General features: G+C 46.9%; 3 protein-coding genes across 9 annotated transcripts in view; 1 reads left to right on the forward strand and 2 right to left on the reverse strand.

Annotated features, from left to right (window-relative positions):
• Nucleotides 1–501: 501 nt before the first annotated feature.
• LRRC45 (leucine rich repeat containing 45) lies at nucleotides 502–10,526 on the reverse strand. 4 transcript variants are annotated; one of them, XM_057405371.1, is made up of 17 exons: nucleotides 10,292–10,526; nucleotides 9,533–9,594; nucleotides 8,667–8,737; nucleotides 8,175–8,353; nucleotides 7,314–7,442; nucleotides 6,656–6,768; nucleotides 6,033–6,091; nucleotides 5,834–5,911; nucleotides 5,020–5,155; nucleotides 4,535–4,612; nucleotides 4,252–4,363; nucleotides 4,026–4,096; nucleotides 3,100–3,192; nucleotides 2,408–2,500; nucleotides 1,407–1,577; nucleotides 1,165–1,312; nucleotides 502–753 (listed from the first exon to the last, which is right to left on the reverse strand). In XM_057405371.1, exons 1-17 carry the CDS (start codon nucleotides 10,509–10,511, stop codon nucleotides 557–559), a joined length of 2,010 nt encoding a protein of 669 aa, XP_057261354.1. In that variant the 5' UTR covers nucleotides 10,512–10,526; the 3' UTR covers nucleotides 502–556. The 4 variants fall into 4 exon arrangements, with proteins under 4 accessions (XP_057261354.1, XP_057261353.1, XP_057261356.1 ...); XM_057405370.1 differs by having other exon boundaries at nucleotides 1,407–1,580; XM_057405373.1 differs by lacking the exon at nucleotides 8,667–8,737 and having other exon boundaries at nucleotides 1,407–1,580; nucleotides 10,292–10,307.
• Nucleotides 10,510–11,899, forward strand: CENPX (centromere protein X). The gene is made up of 5 exons (XM_057405387.1): nucleotides 10,510–10,608; nucleotides 10,685–10,736; nucleotides 10,818–10,871; nucleotides 11,031–11,119; nucleotides 11,219–11,899. The coding sequence occupies exons 1-5, from the start codon at nucleotides 10,510–10,512 to the stop codon at nucleotides 11,231–11,233; spliced, it is 309 nt and encodes a 102-aa protein (XP_057261370.1). The 3' UTR covers nucleotides 11,234–11,899.
• Nucleotides 11,900–14,154: 2,255 nt separating this feature from the next.
• The window catches only part of ASPSCR1 (ASPSCR1 tether for SLC2A4, UBX domain containing), a 38,319-nt gene continuing 32,197 nt past the window's right edge, over nucleotides 14,155–20,276 (reverse strand). For 3 of the 4 annotated variants that reach the window (XM_057405375.1, XM_057405376.1, XM_057405377.1), the window contains exons 13-16: nucleotides 17,581–17,632; nucleotides 16,815–16,884; nucleotides 16,305–16,492; nucleotides 14,155–15,238 (exon numbers count right to left, since the gene is read on the reverse strand). In XM_057405375.1, the coding sequence (XP_057261358.1) occupies nucleotides 15,225–15,238; nucleotides 16,305–16,492; nucleotides 16,815–16,884; nucleotides 17,581–17,632 (324 nt within the window). In that variant the 3' untranslated portion in view covers nucleotides 14,155–15,224. Of the gene's footprint in view, nucleotides 15,239–16,304; nucleotides 16,493–16,814; nucleotides 16,885–17,580; nucleotides 17,633–20,143; nucleotides 20,256–20,276 lie in introns of those variants that run through there. The other variant, XM_057405379.1, reaches the window with a different exon arrangement.

The raw sequence follows: 20,276 nt of genomic DNA on the forward strand, positions 1-20,276 counted from the left end.
TACCACCAGAGCCATGAGGGGTGGGGTAAAAGGGCCAACATGAACCCTGCCAGCCACTACGCATGTGGGCAAGAACTGGTGCGTCAGCAGCTTTGGGACCCCATGAGCATTTACAGTTCCACTTTCAGGGAACTGTAAATGCTGCTCGCTGCCTGTCATTTACCAGGTTTCATTGTAAACAGCACTGGCATCCACACAAATGCTTCAGAAGGATCACTGCCCAGGGAACACAGCCCCTGGTAACCACAGAGTGTGCCAACAGACTGGTGCTGTACAAAAGGACACAAACTACTTCAAATGGTGCAGCAGTGCAGAGGAAGGGCTCCACATCAACAACTCGGACCCATGAGCCTCCACCCCAGCCCCAGACAGTTGTTTCCTCCTCTCCTTTATGTGGTCAGGAGCAAGATTTCTGAAGAGCAAGAGAAATTTTCTGTTTGCAGGCCTTTGTGTCACCCCCCTCTGCCAAAACTGTTTCACTGAGAAAGAAGAGGCTGTACCTGAGTTGCTCACCTTCTTCCTGACAGCAGGTATCTGGATGTTTTAAGCAATGCTCTCATTTCCTAGAACTGTGGGTTCCCAAGGGGGAGCCCTGCACATATGCCATGATAGCATTCTGCAAGAAACTTGCTCTTTGGGCCTCTTCTTCCCTCATCCTGGAGATGTCAGCCTCTTTCATTCTCAGCTTCTCCAGCAGCACAGAGATTTCACCTTCTTTGTCCAGCATTGACTCACGGTGACTACTTGATAGGGCTGCAAAAGAGCAGCAGTATTAGTAAAGAAAATTAGGGTGTCCCTAGAAATAACAGGAATAACACGTTACAGCCACAGCCAAAGGCAATGGAAACAGGATGATCAACAGGCAAATGAGAGAAGCTGCATGGGACACTGTGAGAGGGTTTGCACAGACAAGATGTTACAATTCACTGTGCAGGAAATCCAAATATTTTGCTTGATGCATTGCTTTCGGTAGTTATGTGAGTCTTGGTCTCCATAAAATGAAGACAAGAATCCCTGCAAATATGTCAGGATGGAGGGTAAAATTCCTGGTTGTGTACACAGGCAGGAAGCACCATTGTCACTACCTGTAAGTGTAGCTAAGTTCTAGGCCCACTGTAGGGTAATTCAGCATTACCACTTGAGAAGCATGAAAGGATTCATCACCTTTCAGCTGTCTCTCCAGGGCTGCAATCTTCTCTCTCAGCCCGTCCTGTGCTGTGCGTTCAGCCTGCAGGTGTCCAATCTGCTCCTGTAATTCCACTTTCACTTTATTCACCTCTGTCACTTTCTCTTCTTCCTTTCTGTTCAGGTCCTGACACAGAAAGACAAATACATTACTAACCGAACAACTTCGGCAACATGCTGTGCCCCTGTGGTGAGAATCTCTCTACTCCAGTCCAAATTACCTGCTGAAGCTCTTCTAGCCGCCTTCTGAGCCCATCAGCATGCAGGCTCAACTGACTGGCTTTGGCTTGGGCCTCAGCAACCATCTGTTTTTGCTTAAGGCAGCAGTTCTGAGCTTCATCCCGTGACTCAGTCATCAGCCGCAGCTTCTCTTCCAGGTGTTCTAGTCGTTGCTGCTGTAAGACACAACCAAAATGAAAATACATCAGTCCCATTCCATTCCTGCAAAGGGATTCTCCCCTTTTTGTTCCCAACATAGTGAACCTGCTGCTTTCTCTTGCCCTGGAAAACATTCTGATGGCAATGCTGCAACACCCAACTCGCCCCTGAGAGACAGCAGCATGTCCTTGGCAAAAGCACCAACACCAGTGCCAGCGTTCACAACTAATGCTTTAGCATCATTTCCTCCATATCCTAAATGGCTCGAAACCTCTGTAGGCAGCTAAGCAAGTTCTGTGCCCCACCACAGACACACATAGCAGCTTTTGTTTGTAAACACAGTAAAGCCTTTTCTTTTGTGATGTTACACCAAGTAAATATTCTAATAGCTTTGGTGTATTTTCCTTATCCCTTGTTCTCTTTCATGGGGTGTTGACTTCATTGCCATTTTCACAAAGTTCAATTGTACAGTGACTTTTTCTATCCAGCGGCAGTAGCCACCTGCAGAAATTTCTCTGAGTCCAGAGAAACAGGAGCAGCCCATGAATGCTGCTGTAAAACAGAAGGATTGACATCTGGCTGTTAGCTTCAAACGTCAAATGAAATCTGCTATGACAATATCCACATCAATTCTGTTACTACTGAAAAGCACAGAGCACGTGGGGATAGTGGTTACATTCTGCAGACAATTCAAAGCAGATTTTTCATTACTCCTTCCTCAGAAATCACACTATTCGCAGGTCAGTGAAACCCAGGGCAGGGAGTTACTCAGCAGTTCCCCAAGACAAAAACACAGACTAGGCAGCCAAATGCACTCCCTCCCACAGACAGGTCTTATCTTTACCTCCTCCAACCGTGCCCAGTTCCGGACTTTTATTAACTCCTCCTCTGCCTGGCCTCGCTCAGTGAGTGCAGCTGCTTTGGTTTGGCTCAGCTCCTAGCACAGAAACATGACAGACAAAGAAGCTGCATCACTGCAACACTCACCAGAAAACACGAGCAGCTTCCCATTGCAGGCTACACACAACACAGCCGTCTCCCTCACTCAGGGGCAAGACAAACAAATCCAGATTACACATACAATTTCACATCCCACGATTGCCATCTAAATTCAATGAGAATTTCAGTCACATGAAGCTATGTAATGGGTGAAACTTTCTGAAGACAGTGGAATAGGAGAGGGCAGCACTGGATCTAGCTGGAGGAACAGGTAAGGAAAAATATGCTACCCTACTTGGATCTAGATGGGAAACCTGAGAAGTCAAATCCTGGTAAGAAACTAATAATCTTCAACAAAATCTTTGTTTTATCAGAATCTAAAGGTTTCCCCTTAGAACCTTCTCCTTCCTTAGTCCAAAGCAGTAAAAATACTGAAGTAAAATTTTAGCTGGTAAACTGCCACTTTCTGTTCCTCCCTAAAGCACATGACAATTTTTACATAGGTTAGCAACAGAAGACTCCACAGAGCTCCCCTCGCAGCCTTCTCCTGCCACCACTACATAAGCATTCCATTGCACCTGGAATATCCATTCTCACCTCCTCCAGAGCTATCCTGATGGCTTCCAGCTTCTGGATCCTCTCCTGCATGGAATGTTCACTGGCCTCCATGTGCTGTGTCAAATGATTCACCTGTAAAGCAGAAGAAACCATTTAAGTAAGTGCCAGAAAACCACTCCTATCTCCAAGCATAGCAGCCTGGCTATTTGGCACGAGAAAGAGTATCCTCTCATTGACTCAACTACCACGGAAGAAAAATTTATCTCCAGAGCTCCACTAGGACAGTGCAATATAGACAGAATCTGCCCTCTGGAAACTGGGAATATTAGACAGAGATCCCTTCCAGGCCAAGATGAAAGATGGAGTCTGAACTCTCATCTTCAAGAGGTACAAAAGGCCAAATATTCATTTTCCACTTGTAACATGGCTGAAATCTTCCTGTCCTGAGCCTTTTCTTGCAAGGCTTCAAAATCTTCAATCTGTTAGTATAATTTTATTTTTGAGACATTTCACACCTCAGTAACACTCCAAAGAGAACCTGTCACAGCCTCTTGTCCTGTCCACTCAGACAGAATCCCCATGAAACATAACTGAGAAGGATCTAGTAAGCTGACCCCCCTTCAAGGCATCTTTATTTCAGCAAGCATGATGAAACTGCTTATTCATAACTACCTCTGTGCAAGACTGACACAAGACCCAGTCTCCAAGGCTCTAGTAGAATCACATACCACTCTGGCCCATACTCTTGCAAGCCACAAAATCTTACTCGCTGGTAGAATGTGCTGTGATCTCTTCAGCCAGGCTTTGCTTGCAGAAATGGCCTGTTACTCCCAAGGAAGCCTGAGGCCACCGATTTTTAAACTTGTTTAAGAGCAGCTGACAGCAAACAATGACCTCCAGCGGCACCTGTATGTCAGGAGCAAAGTGAGACTAACCTCAGGATGCTGCAGAAACCCCATTCTTACCTCTTTCACCCGAAGGGATTCCACGTCTTCAAGGCTTTGTTTAAATCTTCTTTTCTCTGTCTCCAGGCGTTCTGCAGATCAAAACCAGGCATATCACAATTCTGGCATTATTTATACTCTATCACAAACTCTTCCACCCTTCCTCCTTAGTTGCCTTACCCATTAACTCATGGGCAGTAATCCCAACCCATAGGTGTCCATGAGCTCTTCCTGCTCCTCCACCTACCCTCAGCCTGCATGGCCCGCAGCTTCAGCTCTGCTGTTGTGTTGGTCAAGTCTTGTTTCACCTGGAATAGCTGATCCTGTTGAATTTTGCACTTCTTTTCCAACTCATCCACCTAAAAGGAAATTACCACCACAAGGGATTTTCTTCTCCTGTTAGCAGAGAAATTTGGCTGTACAGAACAATCAGCAGAGACACAAACAAGGATCCAAGTAGAAGCATATATACACAGCAGAACTGAACAATGTCCAAATCCTGCTCCTCGGCCTTGTACTTGCTCTCGTACCTGGTTTCTTAGAAGCAGATTTTTCTCTCCGGCTGCAGACAAGTCACGGAAAAGCTTCGCTTCCCGATCAGCACCTTCCTGCAAACAGAATCCTAATTATAGAATAGAATCAGAACAGTTAGGGTTGGAAAGGACCTTAAGATCATCCAGTTCCAACCCCCCTGCCATGGGCAGGGACACCTCCCACTAAACCATGCCACCCAAGGCTCTGTCCATTATGAACCTGTTCTCACCATAGTTCTTGCACTGATCTACACCTGACAAATCCAACCTACCCCCTGAACACTACAGCTCCTCTCTGCACCCACCACTCACCTCTCTAACTTACTTGACAATTTTTGTCACGGCAGCTGTCGTTAACCCACTAGTGTCAAAACATCACACTCACCTACCCCATCCACGCTCCCCCAAATCTACACAAACCACATGTGACCTGGAACCCTGCTCTCAAGCCTAACTATGAAACTAGGACTTATCCAGCTCACCTGTTTTTGCTGCTGGAGCTCCTTCAAGTGGCACTCAGCCATGCTGGTTTGTTCCTGCCTCATGGCATTCAGTAGCTCTCCCAAGTTGTGCACCTTCTGCTCAGACAGAGCCAGCGCAGCTTCAGTCATCTGCAGTCTACACAGAGAAACACTTTCCAGAGTCCTTTCTACAGCAGACACTTCCAGTGACCTCTCTACACCACATGGTACAAGATGTTAACACATCTTTGGCAGCAGATGAAATCTAGCTAGCTAAATCTGTACAAGGGACATGTCCACACTGACACAAAGCAAAATGAAATTACCTTTATCTAAGAGGAATTGAACAAGCCAGGCTTATCAGTCTGAAGTCTAACCACTGTCATGTGGATACAGCTCTACACAATGTAACACTGCTTTCAGGCAGCTCCACCTCATTGTTACTGAGCACACAATCTTGCTGGCCAGCTCCCTTTCTATCTGCAGCAGTTCTCAGAGAACACTACCAAATGCCAGGGAAACAGGTACAGGCTCTTGCCACGCTGTAAACTGTGCAAGCAACATGCCCCCATCCCAACCACACAATCCTTTTCTTCTTTTTACCCTCTGTAATTCACTTGCTCTTACACAAATGCACTGTAATTTTACTTAAAAGCAGGCTAAATATCTAGCATGGCAAACACAATGGTCTGGGTAATTTCTGGATACTCCTGCAGAACTAAGTGACACTGTAAGCCAGCCGCTCTGAAAGATTATCCCCCTTCTTAGCAGCTCTGCCCAGGATGGCCCAGACAGCACAGAACAGTGGGAAGGCAAAGGTTCTCCTACTCCATACTTGGCTTTCAGTGAATTCATAATAGAGTGCTGCTCATTCAATGCTTCCTGCAGCTGGCTGACTCGTGCTGCAGACATCCTGCATGTGGGGGGGAAGGCAAAGAAAAGGAAAAGAAAAAAGGTTGGTGATTTCTGCCAGGAAATGGAGAGGGCCCAATTCTGGTATCAAAGTGGAGAAAGCATTCAAAAATACAACTCACCTGTCACTTCTGGCTATTTCTTCTCTCTGCTTATCTATAGTGTCCATCAAATCCAAGAACTGTGAACAAGGCAAACATCAGCGAGGAAATGGAACTGCATCAGTTTCATTTCCATTTCTCATCTTTCTCGTCCTAGTGACAGTTGAAGACAGGTCAAGTCACTCTACTGAAAGCAAGCAAACTGGAGGTTTGATGGGTTCATTAACACATCAGACTGAGGTCACCAAGTGTAGGGACTCTGCACCACTGGGTGTCAGAAGGAAGTGACTCATATTTCTAGGGTTTTGCCACTTGGAAAATATCAAACCAGTTGCAAAAGAACCATCAAAAGCGTAAGTATGAGTGAAAAGAACATCAAAACTCCTCCAAAATCCAGAATGAATATGTTCAGAAGGGCATGGGGCATGTGTCCACACCCATACTGCCCTGGATCTGATCCCTGGGTATCCTAGCTCAGAAAAAGGACCCAATTTGCTAAACCATGCTGTGTGCTTGCCCATAAAGATGCACATGCAACTTCAGATGCACAATAATCCTGTCACTGAGTGTTTCATAAAGACACTAAGGGAAAGCATAGGATTCTAGCTGCCCCATTGGAACTGCCAACATGTAAGACTGCTGACCTGCTTGGTCTTCTCATCCTTCAGACTCAAAACCTCCTTGCTGAGTACGGATGCTCGGTTCTGTGTCTCACTCAGGATAGTCTGACGGTCTTGGTTGTGATTCATGGCTTGTTCTGATGCAGAGAGAGCAGATCATGCACATGTTTCCAAAGCAACAGCATAGCAAGCACTGCTGGCAGAGAAGCACTCAAGTGACCCCCCTGGCTATGAGAAGCACCAGGATAGTAGCACTTCTCATGCTGGCCCACAGGTTGGGGTGGCATCAAAGACAGCAACCTATATGGGGTAATTAACAGCCCAGCCACAGGAAGCCATTCAACTCCAGTGATGACAAAGGATGTCCTGTGCTGGCTACATCAAAACTTGGCTACTCAGAGGTGAAGAGAGTCTCAAGTTCTCCCGTGTTCACACACAACAATAATCATCAATTCAACCATAATTCCTTTTTTTTCCTCTTGCTGGTAAGTGACACCTCCATCTTGGCCAGCCCTCCCCAGAGGACATGAGGAAGCGATGTAGGGCACTGTGTAAGTGCTGTTGAGAAAGGGAGGGGAGTCAGGATAGCTCTCTTCTTTAGCAGCAACTGCTCTATATCCCTCAAGTGTTGAAATGGGAAAGGACTTACTAATTTTTTTCCAGTGCAACAAGTAATACTTACCCACAGCTTTTAGGATATCACTAGGAACGTTGTTCCCAGCCAGTTCCAACCTCTTCAGGGTCTTATTGCTGTGCAGGCAGTTCAGCAAAGCTCGGCCACCCAGAAGCCCAATATTATTCCAACGCAAATCTATACAGAAAGTAAATTTTCAGCCCAGTAGACACAAATCTGCTGAAAAACACAGGCCTCAAGAGAAACCATGCTCCTTACACATCTACAAGCATGGCCAATAATCCCAGATGGTCCCAGCACAAACACAGGTGAATACTGTCTTGCTTCTCAAGACAAACAAGAGGAAGGGAAAATGACAGCCAAAGCAGGCAAGGCAAGAATGAATCTTCAGTGCAGTGAAGTACAAGAAACCGTTACAATTCAAGAGGGATACAAATGTGCCTCTCACATTTTCATCTCATGAGCCTTCCTTTCACAACCAGAATCTGTGGATGAGGAAGAACTGGCACTAATAGCCACAAGTTCCTGAAGGAAATTCTGGCAAAATTCCTTACTTAGGGCAAAGCAAGTGTGAAGTAAGTCTCAGAGTCTGACATGAGCCATGCCATCAGCATCCACAAATGGGAAGGCACCCACTCCCCCCTTCACTAAGGACTATTCTGCTCCAAGCACACAATTCTTCATCTCCAGATTTGGTTCCAGAGATTCCAGTTACAGCTCCCACTCTCCAAAGGCCACGGCACCATGAGCTCTACTCCCTGCACAAAGCCTGCAAAGCACTCCAGACTGATGCAGATTAGGAATGACGCTTAACCAGCTGGCAGAGATCAGGGCAGGCTGCAACAAACCTGAAAATATATGTGTGTGCATTTGTATATACAAAGGCAAACACAGAACCATCGCTCTTACCCAGCTCCTGAAGGCTGGTGTTTTGTTTCAGTGCCATGGCCAGTTCTCCAGCACCTTGATGGTTGATCTGGTTACTGCGCAGATCCAGCCGCTGGAGAAAGCTGTTTGCTCCCAGTCCCTGGCAGAAAGACGAGAAGCCCTCCTCCCCCATGCCAAGGCTGTTCCACTCCAAAATTAGGCTAGGAAAAATCAGGCAGGATTGGAGTTCATGAAATAAAAGGAGAGTTGCAAGAGCTTGAATTATACCAGAAACAAGCTACTCATTCAAACACCCATCTCTGCTCACAGACTCAAGTTTCAGAAAGCAGGATGCTGCTAGGATCCTGCATCCTCCAGAAAGGTTCCTCCAGTTCTCACTCCTTCACCTGTCCCATCCCCCATAAGAAACTGCACTTGACATTCCTCCTAGCTCAACCAAACGCACTCCCATCCCTTTTCTTATGCTGTGTGCCATCTAGCAGGACTGAAAGAGAGGTAGACACAGGTTTTTACCTCCTGATGGATTTGTTCTGCCTAAGAAGTTTTCCCAAAGCCTCGGCTCCCATGCTTCGCAGGTTATTTCCCTGAAACAGAAGCCCCAGGTGATCAGCAGGCTATGACCCAGCTACCCCATAAACACCACCAGACACACACGCTGTAATGGGGATGTCAGTCTGTCAAAGATGGTCTGAGTAACATTTGTCTCACATATCAGTCAGCTTTCCAGAAGAGGAAAGACCCTGGGAGGAGTGGAGGACACACGCACTGCTGGGATCACACAGGACCAGTGGGGCAGGAAACGCTGGTTTGAGATAAGCAAAACATTTTAACATACTTCATTCAAAAGGGCTCAACTGGCACCAGCACAGGGGAGAAGAAAGGTATGATGTAGTCTAGGATTGTGGATTCAAGGGAATAGCTGTGCCAAAGGACTACAGACAGAAAGTCAGTCTCACAGGAGAGTGATAATCACATCTGAAGTTCCAAGCCCAGGACAGCTGAAAGACACGCGCAAATTGGATAAACTCTGCAGAAGCACAAGTCAAACAACTAGTAACTCACTGATTAATACAGCAGCCCAAAGAAAAGCCTACATATGCCTCATCTGATCAAGCAGCAACCCACAAGAGATACACAGCAGTAACTTCCTATTAAAACTGAATAAAAAAAGACAAAGATGAGCTACAAAGTAACTTGGGAGAGTTGCGGCATTGCGTTAAGAAGGCAAGGACTGAGTCACTTGAGAACAAGGACTTTATGGAAATATGTATCTTGTAGAACAACCCTGCACCAGGACTGTCTATTTCTAATTCTGATTAAGCTTATACTCCTGTTTCCTTCCCCACCTTTTGATCTTAATTTTATTTGAACAAACTCACCTTCAAATCCAACAGTTTGACCGTGGTGTTGGAGCAAAGACCATGCAACAGAAGCGTTACACCTGAGTAGAAAAATACAACATTTATTTCAGAGGCACAACCCTCCGCCTAAGCCGAAGGGGAACCATCCATCCTTCCTAACAGCCGGCTCAGGAGCCACAGCTCTGATTCAACACGGGCCTGGTGAACGGCCACTGCTGCAGGAAAGTGCGAGTCTGAACTTCCAGGGCAGGTTTTTTGTGTATTCTCAAAAAAAGAAATGATCAAGTGAAGAGCTGCCGGTCCCGCTGCGCACCCCCCACCGCAGCTCTGAACGGAGCCCACGTCCAGATGGACCGTTCAGACAAGACATTCGCTGGCCCACCGAACCCGTGCTGGTCCCAGCAGGGACGCATTCCGGCTCCTGCAGGATCCCATCCAACGCTTACCAGCTTTAACGACCCAGCGATCAGAGCCAGCAATGGCAGCTGGATGGGGGGAGCAGCCCGCCCGCCTCACGGCCCTCCGCCGCCAGCCGAGCCCGTCCGGTACGAGCGCGAGCCGCTCCCTCCCCCGCGCCCCGCTGCCAGCTCCAGACCCGCCGCGGCACCGCCGCCGCCACAAGGACCCGGCTGGGCGCAGGGACGGGCACCCCCCGGCGCCGCTCCGCCTCGCCCAGCGTGAAGGGACCCCCGGCCCCGCCGTCAACAGCCGCTCGCTGCGCGGCCGGGCCGAGGCCGGCTCCGGCCCAGGGAACCCCCCCGGCGGGCCCCCCCCCACCTTCCCCGCTGAGGCCGCAGTCGCCCAGCGCCACCTCGGTGAAGGGCGCGGCGCCGGGCAGCAGCCGGCCCAGGGCGCCGCACGTCTCCAGCGACAGGCTCTGGGCCGCCAAGTCCAGGCGGCCGCGACCCGGCGCCGCGCCGCGCTCCCGCAGCCGCCGCAGCACGGGCTCCTGCGGCGCCGCGCACAGGCGCGCGTAGGCCCGGCGGAACTCCTCCATGGCCGCGGCCCAGCCCCGCCCGCAGGCGAGAGGCGCTTCCGGGGGCGGGGCCGCCGGGGCCATGGAGCGGGCGGTGAACGCTGGCGGGTTCCGGAAGGTGTGGCAAGCGCGGGCTGTCGGTACCGGGGGCTTCCTTCCCCCAACCCCGCTTACCCTCTCTCCTCTCCGTGCAGGAGACCGTGGACCGGCTGCTCCGCCTCCACTTCCGGGACGGGAGGACGCGAGGTACCGGGGTGGCTGCGGGCAGTACCGGGGCGGCGGCAGGCGGTGGTGGGTGGGCCCCCACGCTCTGCTTTGTCTTCGCAGTTAACGGCGACGCGCAGCTGCTGATGGCGGAGATGCTGAACGTCTTTGTCCGAGGTGAGCTGCTGGTACCGGGCCCACGGTCAGCCTGAACCGTGATGGGGGCCCGTGACCAGCTCGCGTGGCGGAGCCCCCTCCCGCCGAGCTCCGGCGGAGCTGTCCCAGTCCCGCACGCCCCGAGCCCTCGGCGCTCTCCTTTCTCCCTTCCTCCGGCAGAAGCGGCGGCGCGAGCTGCGCGGCAGGCGCAGGCCGAGGACCTGGAGAAGGTGGATGTGGAGCACGTGGAGAAGGTGCTGCCGCAGCTGGTACGTACCGGCAGAAGGACGCAGCTCAGCACTGTGCTATGGGCGGTGTTCTGGGGACCCAGCAGCGCTGCAGGCAGGTTTGCTGCTCTCTCCTTACAGCTTCTGGATTTCTAGAGGTCCCTGAAGCATCTGTCCTGCCAGCAGAAGATCTTGGTCTGACTGCATGTCTGGTTCATCTCTGGAGTCCAGCTCTAGGAAGAAGAGTCTCAACTTTTTCTTTCCCTGCTATTTCGCTTCTGTTTCCTCTCTTCTTTACCAACAAAGCCCTAGGCAACTGTGCCGTCAGATGCTGGGTTTGAAAGGAGGCTGCCGCACGGTTGAGTTTGGTCTGAGGCACTGGCTTCCATCTTGAGCCTTTAGCAGGAGCCTGCTCTGCACAGCACAAGAAGATGCTGTTGCTTTCTCAGCTGTGAGATACAGGTGCTGCTTCAGAGAGATGCATGGAAAAACTTAATGGCTGGAAACGTCTACCAAACCAGGCTCTCATGGCCTCAGCAGGCAGCTGTGGCAGAAACTTTAGGTCCAGCTCCAAGCCTGTCTAATGAATAGGTCATTAACAGGAGCTCAGGCCCAGGCTCTTGCCAAAAGCAGGTAACTGATCTTCATTTTATAAATAAACAGTGTCTGTCCCTCACTACTTTCCAGCATTTCTGCAGGGCTGTGACATCAAAGAACGCTTGGAACCTTTTAACCATTTGATATTCTCCTCAAGCTGCTTCCTCTCTGCTATAAATTTGTTCTCACAAAGAAACATCAATAAATTAAAACTGAGTCCCCCTCCCTCGTGTAGGCTTCTTTGCTGCAATTAATCATCGAAAGTCAAATTGCTTCAAAGACTTGCAAAGTTTCCCCCTCACCCACCCTCTTCTCCAAATCTTTGTAGGACGAAAGGAAGAAGGACAGAATAACAAACAGCATGTGTGAGAATCCCACATCATGGGCCAGCCTGGCCCCGCGGGCAGCGGGGGGGAGCTGGGAAATAAGAAACCTTACACATGGAGGCAGGACCCATGGAACTGAACTGCCTTTGTTGGGAAATCCGCAGCCGGCTGCAGGAAAGGCAGCTGACACCAGTGTGCCTGAAGGGTGCACAGTGCTGGCAGCTTGCTCTGCGATTAGCAACACCCAGCACTTCATGCACTGACAGCTGGAGCCAGGAGAGGCTCTGTAGGTCACTGGACTCTTTCAGCCAAGAGCTATCAAGGTTATTGCTCAGGACATTAGACACTGGGAGACTTCAACTAAACCCACGATTTAATATACTTGCGTGTTCTTTCTGATGACAGTACCAGCTTCAGCAGTGCTCCATCCCTCAGCGCTGCAGCTTATTTGCCAAGACAACTGTTTGTGCAGCTGTACAATGAAACCAACGAAGGAACTGACCTAGTTCAGCCTTCAGCCCCACAACCATATGGTGAAAAAAAAAAAGCAATAGCAAAAAATGCAAGTAGTGCTACCTCTGAATGCCCCAAAACGCCAGGGATTAGTTCAGCTACGGTGAAGTGATACTGAAGCAAATCCAGCACCTCAGGTATCTGCATGTATTGTTCTGTGGCAGGGTAGGAATCCTTATAGCAGCTACCTTGGTGAAAAGCCTGGAGTTTTAAATATCTGGCCATCTTGTCCCCCATATAGAATTAACTCATACCTTCTTGCCTCTTCCAGATCTCGAATCTTTCCCCCTGTTCTGACTCCTGCTAACATGGAGGTCTCTAAAAGCTGCTGCCCTAAATAGGCTTGAATTACATACCTAGTCCATGTATAGCATTCTTGACTGAGGAGGATTGCTGATGGTAATGTTAATAGTAAAGCAGTATTTTAAAAGCAGCAGATAAAACTAACTCTAGGAAAAGAGGAAAGTAAGACTTCTGGTCTATCTGTTGAAGGTACCAATTTTTCATCCTCCTGAAAGAGAAACAGATTAAATTCCATTTGATGCATGGCTGAGTTACACAGGGACAAGCATGGGCAGAACTGACTGAGGTATTGCACGTGGTTAGCGATACGAAGTCTCCTAATCCTCACCCCTGTACTTCACCTATGAAACTGACTCAGTAATAATGATATTGATGCTTGTGTCCCTAAACTTTTCCTCTGTCCCCCCATATCAGGTACTTACAGGTGATATTACAGGTGATAGTTATGGTGCTCCCTCTGTCAAAACTGGTGGGATCAGAATAGCAACATCAAATCAGCAGCTACCTGATGTACTACCTGATGTCTTTGCTCTTCAAAAATAAGCCTAGTTCATCAGAAAGCACAATACAACTTCCTACCAACCAGACTTCTGTTTATTCTAACCCCATCAATCTAAACCACCAACACAAGTATCTCCACCTATCTTTAGCTATGGCTGTTAGCTGCCCCCTGATATATCCTGCATAAATTCAGCAAAGCAGCTCTAGCTACAGTCTATCTTCAGCCTGACATAACACCTGAACAGACAGTCCTAAGTGTAGGCTCAGCCCACACTTAATTCACTAAAGTAATAAACCTTAAGCACTATTTCAGTATTTCTGGTCTGCTGCAGTATGTCTTTTATAGCCTGTCGAGCACCAGAAGGTCTTCCTTTCCACAGGAAGGATTCAGAGTAGCAGCTGTACACGGTGCTCTTGCATTCCCTGCTGCCAGCGGCCGGACGCATTCCCTGTTTATGTTTGGGTGTCATAGAAGACATCAATCAACATTTTTTGCTAAAGCATTTTGCTCCCTCCCCTTTGAGCCTCCTTCTTCATCTTCCACCTTTCTTTCATGCCTCCCCCTCCCTCTGAGTTTCTTCAAAGCATCTGGGAGCATTTGGAAGTAATTAGACCTGAAGGGAAATGTTGGCCAAGCTGGGAGACAATGACAAGTGCCAGGAACCCTGGGTGCCCTTTCTAGCCACTTTGAAGTTCATTCAGATGGTACAAAGCTCCAGTTTGCTTTGTTGGGAAAAAAAAGGGGGGAGGAAGGGAATGAGGCATGACAGGCCCATTGAAAACGGAGCAGGTTCCTGTGAACTGACAGAGGAACCAAGTACTGGGGGAAGAAACATATTATCAAAGAGACCGACAGAAAGGCCTCCTATGGCCACTATGCTTTATTACATTTACAAATTGTGCAGATGCACACACAGTTCAGGGAACAATTGTCTATGGCAGGGAAAATGGAAAACATATTACCGTAACATGGAATCCCAGCCTCCCAGTATGAATCATTGATCCATGGAGATGACTTCAAATAAAATACAGCACCCTGGCTACTGTGGCACTACACAGTTCACCTCCAGTGTAAGTGCAATTCTAACCAACAGTATTAAGCACCACACAACATCTGCAGGCGGCAAAGATCTGGACTAGTGATTCCCGCTGTACCTGAATAGCACTGCAGAGAACAGAAACTCTGCTGAGAAACACTCAGACCATGGAAGTCCACAGATGGAGTGTCACATGAAGAGACCCTTTTACTGGATGTTTTTTTCCCCGTCACTTTTTATTCCATTAACAGATACCTGTGTTCTTTGTCAACAAGATTCTGGCAACTGAAAACAATAGGAGTGCAGCAGAAGAAGAGGTTCACACGAAAAGCCTATCTGAACTGTTGGAAGTCACCCAAGTACTTCCTCTTTGCTCACTTTCCAGCCATCTATACCCAGAATTATCAGCAGCACTAACACCAACCAGCAAGAAGCAGAGAGGTCTTATTCTAGACAGCACTTAACTATAGGTAAAACCGAATGGGATTGTATCTTGCTGCTAGAGTTCAGGCAGCCTGACTCGAGTTATCTCTGAAGGTAGAACTGGGAAGATTTAAAAATACGCATAGAAACAAAGTCCTTCACAGAAAGTATATAGGAATTATTTCCCTGTTAATTCTCTATTCATATTATTTGCATGCAAAAGAAGACTTAAACCTTTAACCTTGCTTCTGTGGCAACGAAAGACTACAAACAGGCCTTCCACTCCTCCAAGTGGTGCAACTGCCACCTGAAATAGCAATTTTCTATTTATTACTAATGTTCATACAGAGTAGACCTCTCCAGGGTCACCAACAATTTCTTACACATTCTCAGTAATTTCCTCAGGGAAGGGGCAGAGCTGACACTGATCCAGCAGCCCAGAATGTTTCATCTCTTTCCACCTACAGAACAAACATAAGAGTATTAGAACACTTAACTGGGTAATTTGCACTGTATTGTTTCTCAATAACATGATCAGGCCAGGTTGGATGGGACTTGGAGCAACCTGCTCTAGTGGAAGGTGTCCCTGCCTGTGGCAGAGGGTTGGAATCGGATGAGCTTTAAGGTCCCTTCCAACTCAAACCAGTCTGTGATACTATCTGGTTGTTAAGGGTTCTATACACTGCTGTACTTGGGCAAGAGTTGGATAGTACGTAGGAGTGCTTCTACAGGAGATGGAATGGTGAATGCATCATAACGTTCAAATCAGGGAACTTCATTCTACATGTTATTAACATGCACGTTGAAGCATGTTACTAACCTTTCATACCAGATACTGATAGGTAACCTGCACAGGTGAGATGTTATTTTGTACTTTATCCAGATAATCTTTACTCAGGAAAGAAAGTTCTACTCTTAAGTGGAATGCTTCAAGTATACCGAAAGTAGGAAATGGTAAGGATACGGTTTCCCACATGATCTGCATCAGTATCCCAGTCTAAAGCAGACAAGCCACAGCAGGGAAAGACACCAACCTACTGTCTGCAGCCTTCCAGCAACCATTTCACACCTCACACTGTGCTTCCTGGAGTTGATGGCCCCACAGTATCTTCCAGAATCAAACTCTAAAATTCTTATTCAGGAAGTTAACATTTGGCACTACTAGCCAGGGAATTCCATATAGTTCTTCCTAGTTTTATTGACATTAACAGGATTGACTGTCTTCCTTCCACCTCCTTTGCCACTGCACCAGAAAGTGAATACCGCCCATTGTTTAATTGGGGAATCTTTCATATTTTGTATAAATTGCCATATAAAAACCACATATAAGTTACTGGTTCTGGGACTAAAGTCAACGTTGCAGTCTTCTGTTATAAAAATTCTTAATGGAAATTTGGCTGCAACCAACTGTTGTGCAGGGAAGATTGAAAACAGAAAGACCAACTCAAAAAAAAAAGAGAGAAGTACTAAACCAGATTGTAACAGCAAAGGAAGAATGAGAAGAACTCTCCTCTGATTTCATGATACCTGGCAGCTTCAGCCATTTGGGTATTTTCCCAGGGGCCCTCCTCAGCACCGGTGGAGCTTCACGCGCGCTTGCTGGCTCTGGCTGCTCATTGGTCTTTTTGTCTCTTCCCACTTCTGGTTCAGACAGGGATGGAACTGTTGATTGTAAAGATGATGAAGCAGAAGAAACTAATGAGTTGGACAAACATCTGAGGAAAAAAAACAAGCAAATAGAATTAAGCTTAATCTTTTTGTAATAGCTCCTTGTACCACCTCCACCTTTAAACTTTTGAAGTCAGACAGAAAAGGTTCTTTTTCATCATAAAAGGATTTACTTGATGTAGTCACTGAAATCCTACTTTGCAAAGACGGACTCACAAGGCCATGAAGTCAAGTATGCCAGCATGACTGTTTCAGGAGAAAATGAAGTCCTAGTATCTTCAGAGCACACTTCTTTGTATTAAGATGGGCTCATTTCATGCTTCCCATTCCAAAAATACCCATTTACAACTCTATTCAGTCACAACATACCTGGCTACTAACACATCAGCTGCAGAAGGGGAAACAGCAGAGCTCAGCATGTCTGACTTCAGGTAACAGTCTGTTTAAAAATGAAACCCAAACACTTGTTTGGTGACAGAGACACTTCAATCACCACACAATCACATAGGTCTCAGCTCAGAAAATACCTGCTGTATACTACAGTAAATCTCCATCACTTTCCCCCAGCTGACAAAGGACACTTGTAAACTATAACAGTTTCTTTCACAAATTGAGGTTCCCATTTCCTCATTCAGAGCTCAAAATTTTGACATTTTCTTTCAGTGCTCACTGCATCTCAAACTTTTCTGTGGAGCCAGAGCTTTAATCTGGGAGAAAAAGATTCTAAGCATAACACAGAGGTATCAAAGAATCAAATATTCAGATCTATTCGCCCATCTACAGCCAGTCCACTACAACAGGAAGTCTGTAAAAGTCTTTCAGTGTCATCTGTCTAGTTAACATTTTGAACAGCAGAATTTCCTTCTACAGACTTCTATCATTCTTGTCTCCATAGCAGACAATGTCCACTCCACAGCCTAACAAATCTCATAGGAAAGGTGCTGTGTTTACATGTACAATAAAGCTAACTGACCAAGCTAGTTCAGAGAGCTTAAGCCATTCCGAACAGGAACATTTACCAGCACTCGCAAGGACTGCATTATCTTTTATCAGAAGAACTCTACACATAAGGATGTAATTCTCCTGGATCTACTACAGGAGCTATACAGATGAACAAGAGAGGAAATTTACTCACCCCTGCACTCTTCAGATCCAAAATGAATGACAGCAGTTGGAAAGAGTTTAGCCTGCAGCAAAAAGGGAAGAGATCACTGACTGTACATGCTTTCACAGGTCACTGTGAACGTTAGAGACAGGTTAGACAGCTACAGACAAATTCAGAGTTCAAGCTGAGGGCACTGAGCCATCTATAATTTGGAAAAGGCTCAACGTGTGTAGAGCACAAGGTGTTCAGGGAGAGATCATAAGATATGATCTATTCTTCTACACACAGGTGTGCAGCATGTGCTCATGGGACTGATGACCTGCCATTTGTCCTCCTCTGTCCCCATATCTCAGGCCATTATATTTCACCCACATTCTCCACTGCTGAGCAGACAACGTGAATATGATTAAGAATCTTTCAAGACCTGAGTGACTGATAGTAAGAGAAGGAAAATCAAGCTATGCCCTCAGAAACCTACTCTAGATGATACGATTACATTTACACCCTGTCTCTAATTGTAATTTGTCTAGTTTTCACAGCTTCCCAGGCTACAGTCTACCCTTCTATAAATCCAGCCTGAATTCCAAGTTCCTACTTGTCAGAATAACTCTGCCATATTCAAACATTTTTTTCATCCACTGAGCTCATCGAGTGACCCAGATAACTGCAGGACTGCACGTTCATTGCTTTCCACACTCAGTCCCTTACATCATGGCTCAGTAGCTTTACTCAATTACCTCTGCATAAATATATACTGAATAATTCAGTACAAAATTTGAATTATGTTCAACACACACAAAAACAATAACACTGTATTTCTCACCTTGATCCAAAAAATAAAGAAATAGATAAAAGCAAGCAACTGCCCCTCTTCATATCATTAATGCATACGTAGGAATTGTGCAGGGCAGGCTGCCTGCTCTTGAGTTTTCTTGAGCCTCTGTTGCCAGAGACATCAGCACAGTCAGGATACTGGAATAAGGGTCCTTGGACCCGATCCAGCGCAGCTATTACCAGAACTCAAAGGTTCTGTGCATTCATCTGTGGATTGATACCTAATACTTAGACCAAAAAACTGTGTTAACCAGAGGCAAAATGAAACATTGTCACCTCTCTTCCTGACTACAACCTTCAAATGAGTACATGGTATTACAACTCTGACATTAACCAAAGGCTGTAGACTTCCACATAAAGCATAGCCTACATCATGTTAAACTGAAGCAGGAGACTACTCCAAGTCTCAGCTCCTGCTACAGCAGTCAGGCACCTCCGCATCCTTGAACTGCCATCTTAGCAGAAATCATTATTTATTAGGTCTTTTACCATTTCCCTCCTCAGCCGGCAGGGCCGGGGGTGCTGCTCCAGCCACAGAGACGGCTCGCCATAAACTTTTTTAATTAAAAAGTACCAGACACGGTTTAGAAACCCCAGAGAAAACTCTTGCAAGAGCTTTGATGTTTCCACTGCATTTGTCTGAAGGGATCCCTCTATTTAGGAAATGGGTGCCTTAAAAAGCTCCCCACATACACTCAAGCCTTTTACACACAACATCCTTTTCATGCCAGCTGCAAGTTGGAAAATGAGGGTTTTGTAGTGTGTCAGTGTTGGAATTTTTTAATAACCTCCCCTCTCTTTTTTTCCCCTCCTGACCAATTATCTTGGTAAATAATTAACATTCTGAAGGAGATAAGTAAGCACAGCATCTCAGAGCTCAAAGCCCTTTAGTTCAAAGCCCTGCCCTTTTCTCTTGCTGCCGCCACCAAAACTTCCTTGTCAATCAAGCTCTGGGCACACACATCAAAGCTTCATGTAGGAATGGCCCCAAGGGGTCAGAGAAAATTCATGGCAGGGCCTGCGTAAGGCGCAAAGAGAAAAAGAGTGAGAAACACAGACCAAGAGCTAGACAGACACACTCAACCACACAAACACACAGAATGTGCCCCAATATAAACCTCTACCCTATTTACTCACAGGTTCACAAATAACCATAGTTCTAAGTTTCAGGATCCATGTCCACAACCATTTTCCACTGCTGGCAGCACATCAGTCCACATGTTTCAGTTCAAAATCTTTTAATTGAAAGAAACTTAAAGGAACCTGACAGCAGCTCCTAACTATACAGAATCCTTCCCATGGCTCATTTCCCTGCATCCCTATCCTTTCCTAGGGGTCAGCCAGCACAGAGTCCCCTCTTGCCAAATCTACATCCAATAAGTTCTTTGCTTTAGACAGACGACTGGCTCATTCATCCGACCCTTTACCTAGTTTCGTTCGGGCAGGATTCTCCGGTACCATCCCCATTCCAGCACTTCCTGAGGGTGCAGCACAGAAGGTAGGTAGCTACATCTCACTGATCTCCCTGGGATTCAGCCAGGCCCTGACAGGACATAACGCTGTCTGAGGGGGGTTGTAACAAAAAAGTATTTGAGCCAGTGGAATGACCCCACTGGCCAAGGAATGTTTTGGCATAAAGATGAGAAGGGCTTTGCTAGCTGTAGTCCAGGAAAATATACAAACCCAAAGCCGGAGCCTTTAGTATTCTCTAACACTGCTAAGGATGCAAGGATCAAATACTGGGCAGACCATTACCTGAAAACTATATTCCCAAGTGAGCTGGTATTCCCTCATTTGTACTTGTTCTAATGCATACATCCATGTCTCTAGAACTCTGCAGTTCTTAACCTGCACAGGATTCTTATCCAAACCTGTGCATAAACACATAGAAA

The sequence above is a fragment of the Pezoporus wallicus genome, unplaced genomic scaffold, assembly GCF_028554395.1.
Source record: "Pezoporus wallicus isolate ANWC-B61680 ecotype Strahan unplaced genomic scaffold, APGP_CSIRO_Pwel_v1 contig_7750, whole genome shotgun sequence".
NCBI lineage: Eukaryota > Metazoa > Chordata > Aves > Psittaciformes > Psittacidae > Pezoporus > Pezoporus wallicus.

What these genes read in the sequence shown, in the direction of transcription:
- CENPX (XM_057405387.1), top strand. Translation starts at nt 10,510, where the DNA reads ATGGCCGCGGCCCAGCCCCGCCCGCAGGCGAGAGGCGCTTCCGGGGGC. An exon ending in CCGGGACGGGAGGACGCGAG is followed by an intron (nt 10,737 to 10,817) that starts GTACCGGGGTGG and finishes TTGTCTTCGCAG; the next exon opens with TTAACGGCGACGCGCAGCTG. An exon ending in GCTGAACGTCTTTGTCCGAG is followed by an intron (nt 10,872 to 11,030) that starts GTGAGCTGCTGG and finishes TTCCTCCGGCAG; the next exon opens with AAGCGGCGGCGCGAGCTGCG.
- LRRC45 (XM_057405370.1), bottom strand. Translation starts at nt 10,511, where the DNA reads ATGGAGGAGTTCCGCCGGGCCTACGCGCGCCTGTGCGCGGCGCCGCAG. An exon ending in ATGAATTCACTGAAAGCCAA is followed by an intron (nt 5,156 to 5,833) that starts GTATGGAGTAGG and finishes TTCTCTGTGTAG; the next exon opens with ACTGCAGATGACTGAAGCTG. An exon ending in AGCTCCAGCAGCAAAAACAG is followed by an intron (nt 4,613 to 5,019) that starts GTGAGCTGGATA and finishes TTCTGTTTGCAG; the next exon opens with GAAGGTGCTGATCGGGAAGC.